Source organism: Hylaeus anthracinus, unplaced genomic scaffold (assembly GCF_026225885.1).
Source record: "Hylaeus anthracinus isolate JK02 unplaced genomic scaffold, UHH_iyHylAnth1.0_haploid 11997, whole genome shotgun sequence".
NCBI lineage: Eukaryota > Metazoa > Arthropoda > Insecta > Hymenoptera > Colletidae > Hylaeus > Hylaeus anthracinus.
The window spans coordinates 1154590-1173401 of NW_026534344.1; the positions used below are offsets into that span (position 1 = coordinate 1154590).

General features: G+C 45.3%; 1 protein-coding gene across 1 annotated transcript in view; it reads right to left on the reverse strand.

Moving 5' to 3' along the window:
- Positions 1 to 18812, reverse strand: part of LOC128889819 (protein turtle) — a 66014-nt gene that overhangs the window by 46573 nt on the left and 629 nt on the right. The window contains exon 3 of the mRNA XM_054147823.1: positions 10407 to 10540. Coding sequence (XP_054003798.1) covers positions 10407 to 10540 — 134 coding nt within the window. The remainder of the gene's footprint in view (positions 1 to 10406; positions 10541 to 18812) is intronic.

Sequence of the window (18812 nt, forward strand, 5' to 3'; positions counted from 1 at the left end):
TCCCAAAAAATTCAAGTCGTAAACGTCCTATGTATCAATTTGCCTATATACCTCTATAAACAGCGTCGCCAGCCTGAAGTTTCAAGTCTGACCAAACATCTACGCACTCCACTTCGAACGCGATACCTCTCGTTCGTCAGCCCTATCGAGGGTGACACCGACATTTCCGTGGCTTTCCACCACGAGATTCACACGTAGAGATCACTCACCCAGAATAGATCATCGACGAGTTTCTGGCCTGGAATCTCGATTTCAAGCGGAAGCATCGATGAAAAGGGATTCGCGGTTCAGGTCCCGCTAATTATCATGTTAGGCGGCCCCCATTTCGAGTGGGTGGCATTAATAACAACAATGCTGGAAAAGGGAGGACGAAGCCGCCAATTAGCGAACATAACGAGCCGCGGAAGCCCTGAACTCGTGTTGCAGGAAAAACAGAAACGTACTGCTAAGGTGTGTGTGTGTGTGAATGTGTTGGGTGGGAAGGGGACATGCGAGGGGACTCCAGGTTGGAATTCGCACGTGGAATCGAGCGTCGACGGAGAGAGGGTAGGAGGGTTAACCCTGACACAGTTGAGTAGGTCAGCTCGGCCTCCGCGCGCTCTGCATTATGCATGTAGACCTCCTAACCCCGTACGAGTAACACGCCTCTGCGTCGCTGGGAACGATTTAGAGTCGCGGGAGTCTCTGACATGCTGCCAGAGGCCAGGGTGGGTAGGGGGTAGGGGGTGATCTATCTCCGCACGATTTTCAGTATTTCATTCTACGAGAAGGACGGTCTATTTATAATCAATGTATCGCGTGTATAATGTATCGCCCTTCACCCACGATGTGCACTGAAATCGAATCGAAGGAAGTTGGTTCGATCGCTGGCTCTGAGAAATTTCTATCGAGGAAAAATATAAATTGAAATTGCTGGTCGTTGATTTTGGGATGAAAATAATAAAAACTAATTCTCATGTTTGGTATCTGAGGGAAAATATGATAATCCTTAACTTCCTTGAATTTCCTGGCTATATATGGTGATGTCTTCCAACTAATCAAAGTTCGAGAATTATTAATACATCAATCATAAGCAAAGATGCATACTAAATTGGTGTACACATCGGCCACGTGTTGGTATAACCTGAACCAATATGTTCCTTGTGAGAAGATTTTCGATACTCAATCTACAGCGATAGCGATACTGACATTTGTCTAACCATTCTAATCTTCATCTAACCATTAGAATAACAGAAATCTACACCTACGACTCAAAAATTCTAGTAGCCTGTTACGAGGATAATTATACTTTTCAAACTGATCAAAATACTTTCATAAAAATTCATAAAAATATTATTCAAAGCATCTACCTTTGCTATATCTACGATGTATAACATTTTTATCTACCGAAATTCTCCTCGGAAATACAGGGTGTAAACGTGAACGTAAAAACATGATGGCAAATCTGTTTGGATATCGAGTTCTACGGATATCCGCGTAGGGTTGCGTGGGAGGGGACGTCCTGCAGCTCTACGTGCACGGAAGGAAAGAAGATGACGAATAGCTTTGGGCCAACGACGCCAGGCGCCAAACAAATCCCACGTACGCTGGATGAACCTTGCCCGCGGGATGGTTTATGTAATGTAAAGCTGGCCACGCGGGGGTGGTCTTCTATTTTTAAGCTGTCCTATTTTTAAGCCAACTATTGGTTAACTGGCTAACGTGGAATCGATAACGCGAGATGGCGGCGTTTCTCAAAGCGTCGCATCGACGACTGCAAAGTTGCCCTGTTCGAAGTCGATCATTCAAAGACTTCATAAACAAACTGTAACTTTAACTCTCGCAGGAAAAGTTACATTTCAGAGGTAAACATTTATTCACGAGGTCAGTTTTACAAATGTCGATAAGGACTACCAACTCTGTAGGCCTGTGTTTCTATATAATAAATTTCTAAACTAACAAAATGATTACGTAAGGAGTTAATCCGAACAAAATCTCTAGCATCGAGCACAAAAGCGACTAATAAAACTTTCCACGGATGAAAATTCAGGCGATACAACTCACGAGTCAACAGATAAGACCCCAAAGGTCCTCGTTTCTAGACTTTGAACTTTTCATTTAAAAAATTCCAATAATTGTCTAATTATTTGCTATTCTAATGGGAATTCTTAATTGCTTCGCAAGTTGTGAACTTTCGATTATCTCGCGCTTCCGCCACCCCCGAGAGGGGTCGTAAGGCGTCCTCCGAAGCGCCACGCGATGTTTTGTACCGGATTATGCCCGATTACTAGGAAAATTTAAATTGTACAGCGAGAAAGGTGCTCGTTGGACAAGTTTCGGACAAGTTTCCCAGCGAAAAACTTGATTACGTCGCTTATATCCGCGGACTTAACGTTCCGACGTCGAACTGAAATTAATTCCGCCTTAAAACTCCCCGTAACAAGATTTCGTCCTTATACATACAGGAAAGAACTCCCACCCGAAGATCGAACGCGAACCGATCTGCATATTAACAAGAACCCGTCCTTCTTTTATGCGTCTCCGAGTTCCCGCGGAAAGATGTTCTCCTTGCACGCTCTGACGTTTCCCTGTTAATTGCGAATTATCCGGGACTTTCGGCGCCGCGCAGGCTGCGGTACATTCGGAGCGGAAAATTGCTTCCTCGCCGCACGAATCCGTTGCTTTTTATTTTTTGGACCGGGGGTAAGTTATTACAATCATCGTGCTGCTGATTGGAGTGCGTTGGGAAAAAGGATGAGCTTCAGGGATTTTTAGACACGAGAAATCGTAGACTTTAAAGCTTTGGGATTTCTGGTCGTTGTACAGCAAGCTTTACTACTTGATCTGTACGGTCACCTACTATAAAGATATCTATTTTCAGCATAAAAGACACGATCTCTCCTCAAATGTAACAACCGAAGTACTTCTATTCTAAGAAATATATGTAATTACTATTTGCCCTAACGAAAAGTGTTTCGTGAATCTCAAAAGTCTTAGTTTCTTAAAGCGAAGTTGTTCTTTTCAGCAACCTCAGCTAGCATTGTTCTCGCCCCCAACCTGAACGTCGAACGCGACCCTTGACTCCGAGCGAGCGAAATGAAATTTCTATCCCCCAACCCCTCCTCGGAAAGAAACCTAATTACTAACTCGCACTCGGAACAACAACCTCCACTTCCCAAGGAATGCCCAGAGTCCGGGATTTGCATTTGCTTCTTGTTTACGCCACCAGTGGAAATAATTAACCTCGTGGCGTCGGGACGCCACAGGGATGGTTCGTTGGGGGAAAAAAGGACGCCGCAAAGTCGCCTGGTCCTAAGGTTTTTATTTTCACCGCGGACGAGGGACGACGAGGACGTTGTCTAGCGAGCACTAAGGAAGAAAAATATTCGGCTTGGACCACGGCAGGATGGGAAACCTGCCAGGTTGCGGCCAACTTTCGTACACTCTTCTTCGGAGAGGGTTCCTCGAGAGGGTGGCGACGGGACGGGGATCAGGAGTCAGGTTTCTCTGCGTGAAATGTCTTTCTAACCGGAAACGCCAAGAGAAATTAAATTCCAAGTGGACTTTGCTTCTTCTTTTCTAGGGGCACGTATGGGGCATCGCGCGAGCCACGAGCCATAGTCTTCCTGCTCCAAACTGGGGCTATTCTTTACTATTATTTTTCAATTTGTCGGAGGAAACAAATTTTCCTGGCTCGAGAGTCTATTTTAGAGCCTCGAAGTCACAGAAATTGGATGTAGATAAAAATATTGTCGTCGAAAATGGAAAGAGTTGGGAGCTTTTCAAAGTTCTCCTCGTCTCTGACTTTGAAAATCATTCAATATTTCGAATTTTCTTAAAAGAAAAGCACGCAACGTATCGAATCGAAATATTCCGTGTCACTTGATACGTTCATCAAGACACAACAGGAATTTTTCCACGCAATTCACTTCACCCATGACAAGGTAACAAACCCCGAATTTGACAAATGATCATTTTTCACATCAGTCGACGCGCTACGATATACTTAGGCTCCCCCTTTCCCATTTTCCACCCACCACTTCGGGACTCGGTTCTTTTCGTACCCTCTGTCCTGGTACTTGACTTCCGTCTCCATTTATTTCATTAAATTACGCTACACGCGGCTGAAACGTCCACCCTTCCCAAACGGTCCCGTCCGCTGGTCTCCGAGCCACAACCATCCCCTTCTGGTGGCCCTCTCGTCTCTCGACCCCTTTCGAAAATAGAGAAGCGCGACGAACCAGGAAGAAAAACTCGCCTCGTTACCCGCCGCTCCGTTGCACCCCCGCCCTCGGGCATTAGCACATTTTCCCGTGAACGTTTATTTATTTTCTTCGTCCATTCTTCTCCGGCTGCTACGCTTCTTCAGCAATTGCGGCGCCGTAGCCAAAAGCGAGTCGGGGGCCAGGAGAACGAGCGAAACGCTCGCGACGACGGTCTTGTCGGCCGATCGTTTTTCCACGCCTGCCTTAATTGTTCCCTCGTCGACCTCGTATTTACGGTGCAGCGATGCGCTATGTTCCCATCTCTCCCCGTCTCGCTCAACCCCTTGCCCCACTGCATTTTTCAGGATGTTGGAAGTTTAGAACAAACGTTTATATTATTTCTAGTGTTCGTACAGAGCATTCCACAGTGAATTCAAAAAGCTTTATATTTTTTAAATATAGTTCGATTTTGATACGTCAAAAGACCGTTATTATTTATAGTAAGGTAATATTTTATTATGCGTACGCGTCCATCTTGGATTCATTGCAACGCGAATCGAGCGACGGATAAGACGTTACCTAGGGAACGAGCACGATGGCGAGATCGAGTAGCTACCTGTTTCCCGTGTCCCATTAACTGAGACGAGAATATCATTTGGATAAACACCCGAGCAATTAAACAGCGTGACGTGACACCGCCTTGTTGCGTTTCATCGACTCGAAATCCTCGATAATTGTTCCTGCTGCGTAATTCACGCTCCGGTTTCCCCGTACGATCGAACGCGACCGCGGAAATCCAAGGAAATCCGCACCTGCGCGAGCCCACATGCGTTTCGCGCGATCTTGACTACGCAGAGGTGTTCCACGAGCGTACAACTTGTTTGGCGGATCGTAATGCGGGTGTCCCGTTTTGTTCGCGTCGGAATATCTCGCCAAAGAGTAAATAAAACACGCTCCAGTGTCTCGTCCCTTCTGGTACACGCATAGTACATCCCCGCAGTGTTTGTAACAAAAAAAAAAGGGAAGCTCGCCTGTATTTCCCTCTATTTCGTAAAATTGGATTTTCATTTTCGTAAAATTAAACGTGGTGCAATTCGTAGAATATTTGTTTGACAAGATTACATCGAGAAGGAGAAAGAAACTGGTCGTTCGTCTTCCTTAAGGGTGGTAAGACTGGTCGAGCAGGAGACGGGCGCGAGGCGATCGTATGCAAGAGCGAAAATAGTCGGAAGAGGCGTGCGAAAATCGGCCGCGGCGCGGCTATGGAAAAAGTCGGACGGGAAGAGAAATTAGTTGTCAGCCGCAGTGGCACGGGGTGAATCGAGGGGCAAGGGAGAAACGGTTCGTAAGCCCCGGGGCTCCCCCGCGTGATTTATGCGCGCATAAAAAAGAAAACAGGTCTGCAACCCCCCTTCGCGTCCCTCTCGTAGCTCTGTAGCGCGGGATCGCCTGGGAAATGGAAATGGCGACGGCGCATCGTTTCGACGCTCGAGATTTCCGGTTCGCTCTCGACGGGGAAAATCTCATAGGAAGGAGCGGGCTCCTTGGGATCGCCTCGAGTGGCTCGACGCGAGACGTAATTAATTGCGCGTCGATTTAGACCAGACGACGCCGTTCTCCATTGAAAAATAATTTTACAGTCACCCCAACGTTGCTGGACAGTCATAATGAATTACTCGAGTCTCGATGACGTGGATTCTGTTTCTGTTTGCTTGGGAGAGACGTTTACTTGCGGTTTGGTTTAGGGAAATTTTTTTCTTCTCGAGGAGAAACAAATTATTCTGGTGCTAATCTCGAAGGTTTATAATAGGGGTACCTGCGTTCTAGTCGAAACAAATTTTTGTCATCTCTAACAAATAGAGCAAACTGAAGATACAAATAAAAAACTTCTCTACGTAATAGACATAGTAGCTTATTATTCCTTGAACTCTCCTCAAGTCTAAGACGAGCAAAAGTAATAAAAGTAATACTACCTCAATTAAAAATTTAACGCAATTTGTTCGAGAGCATGCTGTCCAGTCCTTGGAAGCAGGGAACAATGGCTTCGTTTCCGATTGGCAAGCGTCTCCGCGAAGAAGAACGTCGAAAGGGTCACGTCGTAGACGAGCCAAGCCGCTAATGATAACCGAACAATGACGCCATTATACTTGCAATCAATTTATATCGACACTGTCCTCTCGAACGGAACTGGCGATCGCGGGAGGAAGTCGGTGATCGTCGCTGCGCGCGCAGCTGTCGATCGTTATAAAGAGAAACCCGGCGTGCGGAAGCGGATGCGATTGTCATTGCGACAATCACAGTATTGTCCCGCGGAATCGATTGATCGATTAATTAATTACACGACGATGGATACGCAGGTTTGCCGAGTCAATATTGAATTCACGGTTAATGCGTTCCCACCGACCGATGCGGAGCCAGTAATCGTCTCGAAACCCGGTGTCGTCCGACGCGACGAACTCGCTTCCCCTTTTCGTTTGCAGTTGAAAAACTGCCCCTCTTCCAATTTCCCGTCAAACATCAGTGGATATTGTTGCCGAGATTAGTTAGAATAATTCTCGTGGGTGGTTAAACTCTGTTCCATCCTCTGGAGGAACTGATTTGAATTTAATTTGCAAATTGAATCAAATATTTCGATTTCTATTATGAAAATGTATGAAGTATTCCTCTTTGAAGTTTTCTTCAGTCTAGTTTGACTTGATCCGTTCGTTCTGCCTGTCTAAAATTTAAATTTCCTTATGCCGGTGCTTCCATATTTCTCCAGGCTATCGCTGGTTCGTTTCGCTCTTTCCCCAGAGCGCGCAGGATTAAACGGCGCAACACTTCGGCCATACGTTCGCACGTGACACGGGAATTAGTCTGAGACGGAAGCCAGGGGGCATGCAGGACGCGACTGTCTCGTAACGACGACGAGATAAAGCATCGCTGGCACAGCTATTATTTTTTAACGCTACACCGACGATACGAGAGACCATTCGTCTTGTGACGTGTGTTAGGTGCGCGGTCGTGCTCGCGTGCAAGCTCGGGGATTGCCAGACAGGGATCGTCCGCGCTTGCGTTTCATTAAAAGTGCTACGCGTCTACGAAATCCTGGCTTTTCTTTCCACGAAGACAGAGAGTGTCCCATGTATAGTGAGTCTCAAAGAATCGCAGCTACGGACGAGTCCCTTTGATCGGATCCCAGAGTCGCCAGCGCCCGCAGGTTCATGCAAAAGCACCAGAGGTTAGAGAGACAGAGACGTGATTTTCTGATGTTCCACCTCCGATAGGAAGGGAAAGTGCACTACCCCGCGTTGCCCCGCGATCGGCGAGTTTGCCTCCGAATAATTTATCTAACGAATTCTGCATTATACCAAACGCGCGTGGAATCGCAACACGAGGCATTCGAAACGCGTGAATAATTCGTTTGCTTTTGACGGCGGTAAAAGGGATTAATCGTGTTTGGTTTAGAAAGTACCGTGCTGTCATCTAGTAAAATTTATAAATTTTCTATCAGAATTCGATAGAGTGGTAAATTTTTAGTCAAAAATCTATCTGGGTGTAACTATCCTAAAGTTACTACATTCAGAGAGACGATGAATCGTCGATAAATGCTGCGGAGCGCAGACTATGCGACACTTACAGACGATTCGCTGAATCTCGAGAAGTATTGAATTTAGGACAGACGTGTTTCTGTACTCTAACACTTGAAATTCCATACTCTATCGAGCTCTATAATTGAAACTGGTGTCTTCCATGGCGCAGAGGCAGAGCTCGCCGAACGAAAGAGCCGTAACGTGTAAACACTCCTCGAAAGGAGAAAGAGAGAGATTTTGAGAGACAATTGGAAACGTTCTTACAGTTCCCACAGGTTGGCATAGGAGCGCAGAGGAAAGAGAATTCGTTGTCTATTCACGGATCGAAGACGTTCATCGGACCGGATTGGTAAATTTAATTCTAGGAGAACTTCTGGGGTCTCGATGTCTAGTTTCTACCGTCTTCAGATCTTATGAAATTTCAATTCGACAGGTATCTAAAATCCCAAAATGACTTCCGTCAAGCTTGACGTCTACTGTCACTTCAGACCTCGCACGAATTTATATTTCATCTGGGTCTGAATTACATCCTGTTATAATATTTAAATGATGAAAACAATCTAATTAAAAAGAATTTTTTTAACGTTCAAAATAATCGAGTAAATCCAAACCCCAAAGTTCCTCTTAGGATTAACCACGATTAAATAAATCGCTCATTCTCTTGCGACGTTGCAGAAACGAAAGATTGCAACATTCGTTGGGACGTACAGTGATCGTGTTACGATGATTTCGCGTGGGGTAGGTGTGGATGAGAGAGAAACCGTACGCGCGAGTGAATCGAGCTAATCGAAGGGAACGTTGCTGGCTGAGAGAACGTGTGATCGGATGACTTCGTTGATCGACGTAGAAAAACGTGCTCTGCCCTCTCCAGTCCGGATCAGATATATATACGTATACGAGATATGTAACATGTATATCATGGAAACAACTGTTGTATATAATAGTTACTGTTAGCTACGCGAGCGGGAAGCCAAAACGAAATGTTCCCGCATGCGGATGGGAACAAGAGGCGTGTCCCGTTTGCCCCGTTCGATTCCAACTCGTAAAACGAGTATAAGTACGGACGAAAAAAAGACACGAACGAAAAATACGTAAGCACTGAAGCGAACAAATCGACGAGTAAACAATACGTAAGCCAATTCACAGTATCGTCGACAGTCATTGCGATGCAATTTAAGAACGTAATGTGTGCCCACGGGGCCCCGCTCGGTTACTCCACCGTCGACTCTCGTTTCTGGTATCAGCGACATTTTTTGGTTCATGGAAAAATTCACTAACTGCTCGAGAATCCTCGAGATTTTCTACGATAGTTTTTTAATACCTTGGGATATGTTTGAATCGTGTTTGATACTTTACGACATCCCGTAGCGGTGGTAGAGTATGGAAAATTCGTGGGGTAATTGAGAAGGAGGTGATTTTACGCGTAAAAAAAAAAAATGAGTTGAAATCAAGTTTGTCACAAGCGATCTCAATAGGATCAAAGTAATGCTTGCTTGCGACACGAATAATTAAAGTTTAGATCTTCGTAAAATTATTGTATGTCTCCTCGTGGCAGAGAAATCGATGAAGCGAAAAATGGGGTGGTGTGTCGCGATTCGAAAATTGAAACGTTCTGTAGCGATGGAGGTTCTCGTAAATAGATACATCGGAGCCCGGGCCGGGCAGTGACCGTGTCTGTCGTTGGCAGAGGAAACGATAAAAAGAGCAACGACGCGGGGGCGGAGGGCGGAAGATTCGATCGCGGGGCTCACACGAGAGCACCATTCATCCGTACGCTAGACTCTTTCTGTCGCCTCCATCCGTCGGGCCGGTTTTACGCTCCAGTTCTCGATTACGCAATGTTCGACCGGGGAAATTAAAAAGAACCCGCTGCACCGAACAGAGTCGACGATTTCGGTGAATTTCGCGATTTAATTTGTCATTTGAATGGTCCCATCGTCCGCCCTCTCGTTATCACGGAGGATATGTAAATGAAACGAGACGCAGTGTAAATTGCTACGGGTAGAAAAAGAGTAAAAATGCAAAAGAATGTATAGATTGCAGTGACTGCTATCCCCTTTGAAGTACCGGGGTGGAACGTATTGAATTTGCAGTGGTCAAAAGTTCAAACCAAAAATGTTAAGATACATGTACGCGTATCCATGTATGGACGATTTAAAAAAAAAATAAAGCAAACTAGAGACCGACAAACATTCGTACAAATCCCTACATACGGGATTTTGTGATCAGTTTTTTTTTTTTGTTGAGATAAAAACTTCAAAAATATACAAAATTGGTTACAAAATTCCGCAATTATAGCTGTGTATGTATGGTTTGATATATGGATCAGTGTTAGTTGATAAGTACACTTGATAAGTACACTGGACGTACATGCTTTTAAATGTTTGAACAAGTTTCATAACGGTGGAGTAATTTGTTGATATCAGACCGTTTTCTTAGATCGAGAATATTACTTCTACGTACACAAAGGATATGTTTATAAATAAATAAACCGCGTACCCGACTGGTTTCGATTATACGCGGGGATATTAAAGAACCAAAATTCGGTTTGCTTTGAATCGCTGATACCAGAGAGCGATTCCACTTCAAGCGGGGCCCACGTATTTAACTCACGGATATAGAGAGCAGAGGGTGTCGTCCGATATCGTACCGTGTCGCCTACCTTCTTCTCCCATTGGAGAACGTAGGGCACTGGGTGCTCACCGGGGAACTCTACGTGACAGTTGAAGACAACGCTCTCCCCCAGAATTGCCGTAATGTGCACCGCGTCCTGGTGACAGAGACCTGAAACACAAAAACACAACATTAGTCTCTGTTCTACCACAGTCACAACCATTTACAAACCAAACACATAGACTTTTAACAATCTCCTATATCTTATAAAAAACTTTCCAGAAAGCAGTTTTCCTTGTTCCTTCTCATCACCTCAACGATGCTCTATTTGGCCATTTTTTTTTTTTTTTTTAAATCATCGTTGCTGCCAGTAATCACCTACGGAATATTAATTCGCGATGAATTTGAATATGACGGCCGATAGATATTTTGTAAAAGTTTCCAGTTCGAGTTTCGCTCGCGACCTCAACTTTTCCGCCGTGAGTGCCGCGCTGGCACCAGCCGAACTTGGTGATTTACGGAGGTAACTTCCGGTCCCCGTATTTTTCCAGCTCCCTCCACGGAGTCAGTCGACAGTTACGCGAGCAAAGGTCCAACTGCAAATTCGATGAAAGTAATCGAACCAACGGGCAAACGCGACGACGATGTTTTCGACGAGCTAAGCGAATACTGTCCGTCGTTTAAGAGACTCTCTCCCACTTCGGAATATTAACTGGACCCGTTTCTTCGCGAATTTTTTTTCTCCTTCTTTCTTAAACTTTTCACATCTATTCCCACAAATTTCAAGAATATATGTATTTTTGTTTCGTAGAGAAGAAAATACGACTTGAAGCTTTAATGCTCTTTTCCTTGAAATGAGATTCCCTAATCAAAACGTCTAGAAGAGGATGCTAAGAGTTTCCTATGTGAACGAATATTTTTAAAATTGTTCAAAGTGTGTATTACAACTTTGTAATGAGATATTCGATGAAAGAAACGTCGTACTTCGGTTCCAGAGGTTTTCTAGCAAAGGTTGCTTGTAATAAATATATTCACGGACAACATACGCAGGCTCTAGGAGTCTCTCTCCGTTTTTAACGCGTAAGAATGCATCCTGCGCGGTCGCGAGTACACATCAAAGGCCAGAACCATCCGCGAAAACTCTGGAAAAATCGCCATCGCGACGCGAGAAACTCGGGTCGCCGACCGCGAGGCGATCCATTCGAATAATGGATCTGACTTTGATACCTATTCCCTTTGACTCGCGCCGGGTACGAATACGACAGGTCCATGACGTCCCTTCCTGCGCGACAAAGGGCCAGTAATAAATCTCCAAACACACGGCTGCCAACATGCTTTGCACGCTACATTACACACGATATATCCTCCAAACCGTGAAATTTTCCGCAAAGGATGCTGCTATTTATCGTGGCTTTGTCTTCCTTTCTTTTATGATTTGTGAGCTTGTAAACTGATAAATACACATATCTACTTGTAAACTCAAATTTATAAACCTTTCCTAATATCGAAAGTTGATAAGCTGACAAGTAGTACTCAAAACAAAATAAGGAAAATTTTCGCGTCAATTTATATTCTCTGATATCTTTGCCACGATCGAAACGTTTCTCTACCTTCACGAGGGAAAATTTCGGATCGATCGCGCTCCCAGCTCAATATGATCGCTAGACCTATCCTTATCGCGATAAGAGAAAACGTTGGATGATCGTTAGGATTCCTAATAACGTCCCGATAAAGTTATCGACGCCGCAGGAAACAGACTCACCCAGTTTCCGCGCTCGATGCAACCCCCTTTCGTTGACCGTTGCACGCATCGCGCATAATTATTCGGTCAGAGAAACGCCCAACGCGCGTTCGTGTCCCATTATCGCGATCATGGCTGGGAGTGGCCGAGTCTCTGGGAAACAACTGTTTTTATTGTCGACCGTCATTAAACTTTCAGCTTGGTGCGGGTGCGGGCCGTGTTTACGCACCGCGGCCACCTCGTTATCGCGAGAAACAGGTTCGCGAATCCTGGATGAAGGGTGGCCGCACAATTAGCGAAACTGTTGTCGCGACAAACCGTTAAGCGCCTGCAGGTTAACGCTGGGGGGCGCCTTCCCGAAGTGCTTTCTTGCCAACTCCCAAAACGAATCGCGAGGCACCCTCTGTGTCCGTTTAAACCTCCAAGCGGAAATGAGCTTGGAGAACAGTTGCGGAACTTTTTTCAAAAATGTTTCATACAAACGATAAAAAAATATGCATTTCGCATACCAAATGAAAACTAACATTTCCTCCATTTTTTCTGATCCAGACGAAATGAAACGAATGCTAAAATTACACGATTCGATTAATATATTTGCAGAAACGATTTGACGAAAAATCATTTTCAGGCATTTAAAAATCGATCGAATCGAAAGCCCGCGTTTAATTCCAAATGCCGACTGAAGTTCTCGTATAAATAAATAAATAAATAAAAGGATAAAGCGGGTAACGACGATCGATGCTCGAATTTTCGTCTGTTCGGGATGAAAGCAAACAGGGAAGCAATAGCGTCCGTTTGCTTTCTCGAAACTGTAATGCCGCGTTCGACGGTGTTCGAGCAGCTTTTCATACAGTCCGTCCCGTTTATCAACAGGCCGAACGCTATGGCGTCTACAAAAAAAAAAAAAAAAAAAAAAAGCGGAAAAATACGAGAGAACGGACACAGCGAGCCCCGAGGGCGTCCGATGCGGGCGACCACCCAAAAAACTAAATGAGACTCTCCAAAGAGGGACTCGCCGGAGCGTGAAAGCGCCGTGGAAATTGTCTTCGTCCGCGGAACAATGGCTCGCGGGGGCCCTCTGGAATCCCTCTCGCACGCGGAGGATGGGAAATTACGAAGAGGAAAGAAAAGGCTCGCTCGGACTGCTCTGATCTACCCCGATCGCAAAGTCCATGAGCAGAGTAAACCGCAAATTATGCAGCCGTTCCGCGTAAACGTGAGAAAGCGTGGCCACCCTGAAGAACGGCCTCCGGGTTCCTCCTTTGGCGGACCAAAGCACCGAAACAAAGGACGCGCTGCCAAAGGATACACGGGATAAATTATAAGCGGAATGTCCGTATATCCCGAGTGATAAGCGTGTTTGCTGGGGGACTACTAATTCGAATCTGTGGAGGGTTGCAACGTATTTTTTCGACGAGTATATAGCATAGTATGCAAGGATGTGTAAAAATAGGCAACTACGAGTAGAAAACAAAGTTAGGAAAGAATGGCGGCAAAGTGAAAGATTAATTCCGAAAGTGACGAATGGAGTGTCTTCGCCGTCGAGTGCGAGACTTTGATCGTCCACTCGAGCTTTCGTTCCATTGTCGCCAGCCATTGTTCCGATTATTGGCAGGCTGTGGGTATATGCGTTCGCGTAGGGCCGTTGCATACGTATGGAACCAGCGCAACGTCGAAATCGACGACTCTTCGGTGATGTCTCTTGGTCCTCGCGTTCCTTTCGCCCGTGTGCCACCTGTCCGTGTGCAGAACGGGCTTCTATTCGTCGCACAAAGAGCGCGCGTATGCTCGGACACTCCCGTTATCTATGATCAGGGCGAGTGAAAACGACCGGGCGATCGTCCACCAGCTTTGAATCGCGGGAAAAGCCACGCAGAAGGGAAAGAGAACGAAAGCCACAGCGAACACGTTTCCCGTTTCAACGATGACACACCCTCTTTCTATTCTCGATTGCCGCTAATTGGACCTGGCAAGATTTGTCGATTCTCGTCCACTCGATGATTTATCGCCAATTTTCAATGTTGGAAACGATCGACGCTTCACGCGCTCCCGTGGCCTTTTTTCAAACGATGAACCCGGGTTTTTAGCGAATCGAACGTTTAATTATCGTTGATGTGTTTGTACAAAATAGAGAGATTCATCTAGTTTATATGTTTGCAAGTATCTGTGAATCGTGTATCGATGGGTGATTGTCATCCTTTTTCAGACTTATATATTTATGAATGTATAGACTCACAAGTTTATAGACTCATCAGCTTATATACTAGTTTTAAATATAAAGTCGATAACCCTAGGAAGCACTTGTAACCTTTATAAACACCGAACATATAAAACACGCCTCATCTCCATCAATCGTTATCAATCATCGACCACGACTACCTTCCAATTCCAACTCCACTCCATTCCCTTCCGAAATTGTTATAGCGCACAAGGAAGCCTAGAACCTTATTCGATGCTGGTTTCACACGTTACTATCTAGATAAGAATGCCGCTCAACTCCGATGGACGACACACGATACGCGTAACAGGATACGATCCTGTCGCTATCAGGTGGGACACACCCACGCGAAGTCGACGTAGGCAAGGAGGCGACATCGACGCAACAAGATTCCCGTCTTCGTTGGCCGAATTTTCAGATAGCGACGAACCGTGAAATTAAGCAGCCGCTCCATCGGCTACGTAAGTCGTGTATCGCGTGCAAGCTAAATAGTTAGGAGCGCGCTGGTGGGATGCTTAAGCCCGTTGTACACGCGAGAACACGGCTGAGAAGCGAGATGACGCGGACGAAGCAATTAACCAGGGGTTAACGAGCATTCTACCGGCTCCGCTAACTTTCGCCTCGAGTGTAGGTTTTAATTATTTACCGTAAATTGGATGCTCCACGGGTAAATAATATCCCGAAACCTGCCCGCTACCTCTGACGGCGTCCTCGTGCTTACGACCTTCACGGTTAATCGGCTACCGAGACGACGCGAGCGTCGGGACCCTGTCGTTTCACGGAACCGCGCTCCACCATGCACTTGCATGCAGTTTACGCGGTCCTTGTGTTTGTGTCATCGACTGTATCGTGTGTGGATTATTTTTTTATTTTTGGTGATGTGGAATTTGTCTAAATTGAATGATAAGGTTTGGTGTTTCCAAATAAATTTTTCATTATATATGAAAAGGCAAGTGAAAAGTTCATCTATGTACATATCGATAGTGAAACATTTATTTGAAAACATCAAACTTATTATTTAATTTAGCAAACTTCTTTAATAGACATAGAGAGTACGAATATTTACGAGCCCGACTGACTTACATCTGACGGTCACTCGCGAGGGTTGGTTGGACGAGCCAAAAGTGGCGCGACGGCTGAGCGCCGTCGGTCGACCGCAGAGTGTTAAACTCGGTTGGATCGATCGCGCGGAGTCGCGTTTTCTGCTATGGAACAGGCTTTAGCAAGGGCAACGTACCCTACGGGAAGGGACAACGTCATTTGCGAGTCGTTTCATCGCCTGCCATCTGGGCTGCTTTGAAGGCGGCTACGAGGAAGAAACCATAATCGTTCGCCGCCAACACGCCGCGGATGCCTCGTGTGCGCGTAATTTATGGCTACCATGTGACGTTCCACGGCCACGGGACTCTGCAATCTGCAAGAGGAATTTAATCGCGACCGAATGCGTTTGCCAACAGATTTTGCCGCGCTAGGAAGAGTCGTCTCATCGAGGGTATCAATTACTTGTAATTCCAAACTGCGCACAGCTGTTTCTCTTCAGAAATGTGGTAGTGTTTTAAGGAATTCACAGTTAAAATGTGTTTTCACTACTTCTACAGACTATGTAACGTTTGCCAAGGTTTTGCAAAAAATAAGAAGACAAGCTAAGCCACTTTCCCGTCAATTTTAACCCTTAACCAAGCCCCTTTCATCCCCCGTAACTACGCCAATTTTCTGAATTTCACTTTGATACTTGTGCAACATCTTTCAAAGACCCGAAACTTTCGGTAATCCCAAAGGAATTCGATTTTTCCTCAACTTCCGAACGAGAAAACCCTTTTAAGCAGGAAGTGGAGGTCGTTCTTTTTGAGGAAATTACATGCACCGGTGGGCCCATTCTTCGGACGGAATCAATTTAAAAATTTTCAGCGACGAGAGGCCGACGGGCAATTCGCGTGCGGCGAACTCGCCCAAGGGATAGGGAAGGGATGCTGAAAATAATTGGGAAATAAATAAATTACAGGCATTAACTTGGAAAGTTTCTCGCGAAACGAAGAAGCCCGACGCGACGGGCTGCTCCGGCGTGCAAGTGGCGATCACAATGGCTCGTCTTTTGCCCGTCGCCCTTCAGCCCCTCTAGCTGTCTCGACCCAACTTTCTATATTAAACAACTTTCCCCGCTAATTTCGCCGGGCGATTCCTTTTTTCCCTCCAGCTCCTCGCGCCCTGCCATTCTTCTCTCGTCGTCCGCCTCCGTTTCAACTTTCTACTTACGCCCAGGACCATTTTCGTGATAAATTCATCCGCTTAGCGAGCTGGGAATCTTCTCTGGACTCGATTCGCCCCACGGCGCCGGCGAAATGGACGAATATTGTTCGTCAAAATTAGAGGGATTCGTTTGCATCGTAATTGAACCTCGTTGAACAATTACTCGCGCTTGCAAACAATTTACCATCGCTTTTGATCATTTCGGTCGCAGACGGCGGAAGTAATGTATCTCTTTAACGAATATACCAAGTGTTCGTGTCTTGATTTTAACGAGTCAGTATGATGGCCAGTATTTCGTTAACGAATGTACGAGCTTTTGTTTTTTTGTCAAGAAATATAATATGTTAGATATTCTACCTACGAAACAAAATATTCTCCGCGATCTCCATACCCTGAAGCAGGCTCAACGGATTACATGCGCTACTCTGTCATTCTTAAAATCGTATTCCATCGACATTCATATTTGAATAATGCGTTGAATGACAAAGCGTATTAAATTCAGTAATCCGGAGGCTCGACGTGGCTTGGACAATACGGAACTGAATAAGCAACGATCACGATAGGGGGTCGCTGACGTAACGATTTATCGTACGATACGTTATGCACTTTTGGCTGTTGACACGACTGTTTGAATGACAATTGTACAGAACGCGGGGTTATTGCACAACCTGCCGCACGACACTGTCACATGAATGTCGTTGCAACTAGATGAACAGCTCGTATGATAAATCGTCACGACTATGGTTGCTTGAACCGATAGAGCTGTGCAACGATACAGTAATGAACTGACACTCCGCTAACGTTCGAATAATGCTGGATAGATGAATTTTAGGTTGATATTTATTGAGTCAAATTTAAGTGTGCTCAAAAATTCATTTGAAAAATTAATCAAACGAATAATTATATCATGGTATTATTTTTGTCATATTACTCGGAGATAATTTGCTTTTGGGAAAGAGATGTATACCGTGCACGTTCCCTTTCGAAATCGCACTTTAAGCGAATTAAAAGGGGGCTTGCTCTCCATTTTGTTTTTTAATTCACCGTCAACGGGCCAAACGAACGAGAACGTAAATGTTTACCTCCGCGAGGTAGACACAATGCCAGTGTAACGTGCATCGATTCATAGTTTTCTGCAGCCGCGAACGCGTCATTAGCGGGACACCGGCATGCGCGCGGAAAACGAGCTCGCCGGGTACGAAGACGAAGTTTTAATGAAATTGTTCCCGTTGATGAGGCTAACGAGCATCGTAAGAGCGCTCGCCCGTTAAAAAGAGAAGATTCATCCTTTGAACCGAGCATGCATTGACGTCAGTTTATTCATCCAGTTCTGGTAAATCGGTTAAGTGCGTCAACGGATTTTTATGCTTCGGCGCAACAGTCGTAAATAAACGATTGAAACATTGCGCGAAAGGTATTCAGGCACACTTGGGCAAAAACTATAGCCTGTTCTAGTGCATCGATATTCTCGAAAGTTATCTCGTAAATTTAACCATGGAATTTACGAATATAATAGAATTGAAAATTCTGCCAGATTTTGTTTCACTCGCATAATTTCGAGAATGGTCGATCGCGATACGCACGAGTAAAGGACCCTCGCATAATTGTACAGTCTGACGCGGACACGTATCAGGAATCGTAAGAGGTATCCTGACGGAAACCCCTCCGCTCGATCTCAATCGACATCATTAGGTATCTGATCTACGCGCAGCCACGGTGAATTCGGCATCGATCGGTCGATCGTACTTGAGAGACGATGGAAAGCTATTACCGTGACCTGGTAGACTTGTTCCGATTAGCGAGCCTCGCTAATTGATGTACAACTCGAGAAACCGGCAAACGGTAATGAAACAAACGCGTGTTCAAAGCGGTGCGCGCAAACGATCCGAAAACGATTGCATCGCCTCTATTACCGGGAGTGAATAACGTCCATTTTTAAATCCCTGATGTCGGGGCGTCTTTAGCAATTTAAAAACGGAAGTCATTCGCGGCGTTCGCAACCATCACGTTTATTGGAGCGTTTCTGATCTTATCACTTTGGGTAGTTGGAGCGTTGGCTAGCTATGCTGGGAGACTTTGCTATCGATTGTCTGGTCTTTGAGACACGCGATTTAGGAGAAAAGTAAAACTCAAGCAGAGCAGAATTGATTTTCACGTAGAAACATTGTGAACTGAACGTGGATGCTTGCAAAAAGTTAAGCTTGGTAGGGATAGCGTTTAATTTACTTAACCTTAAA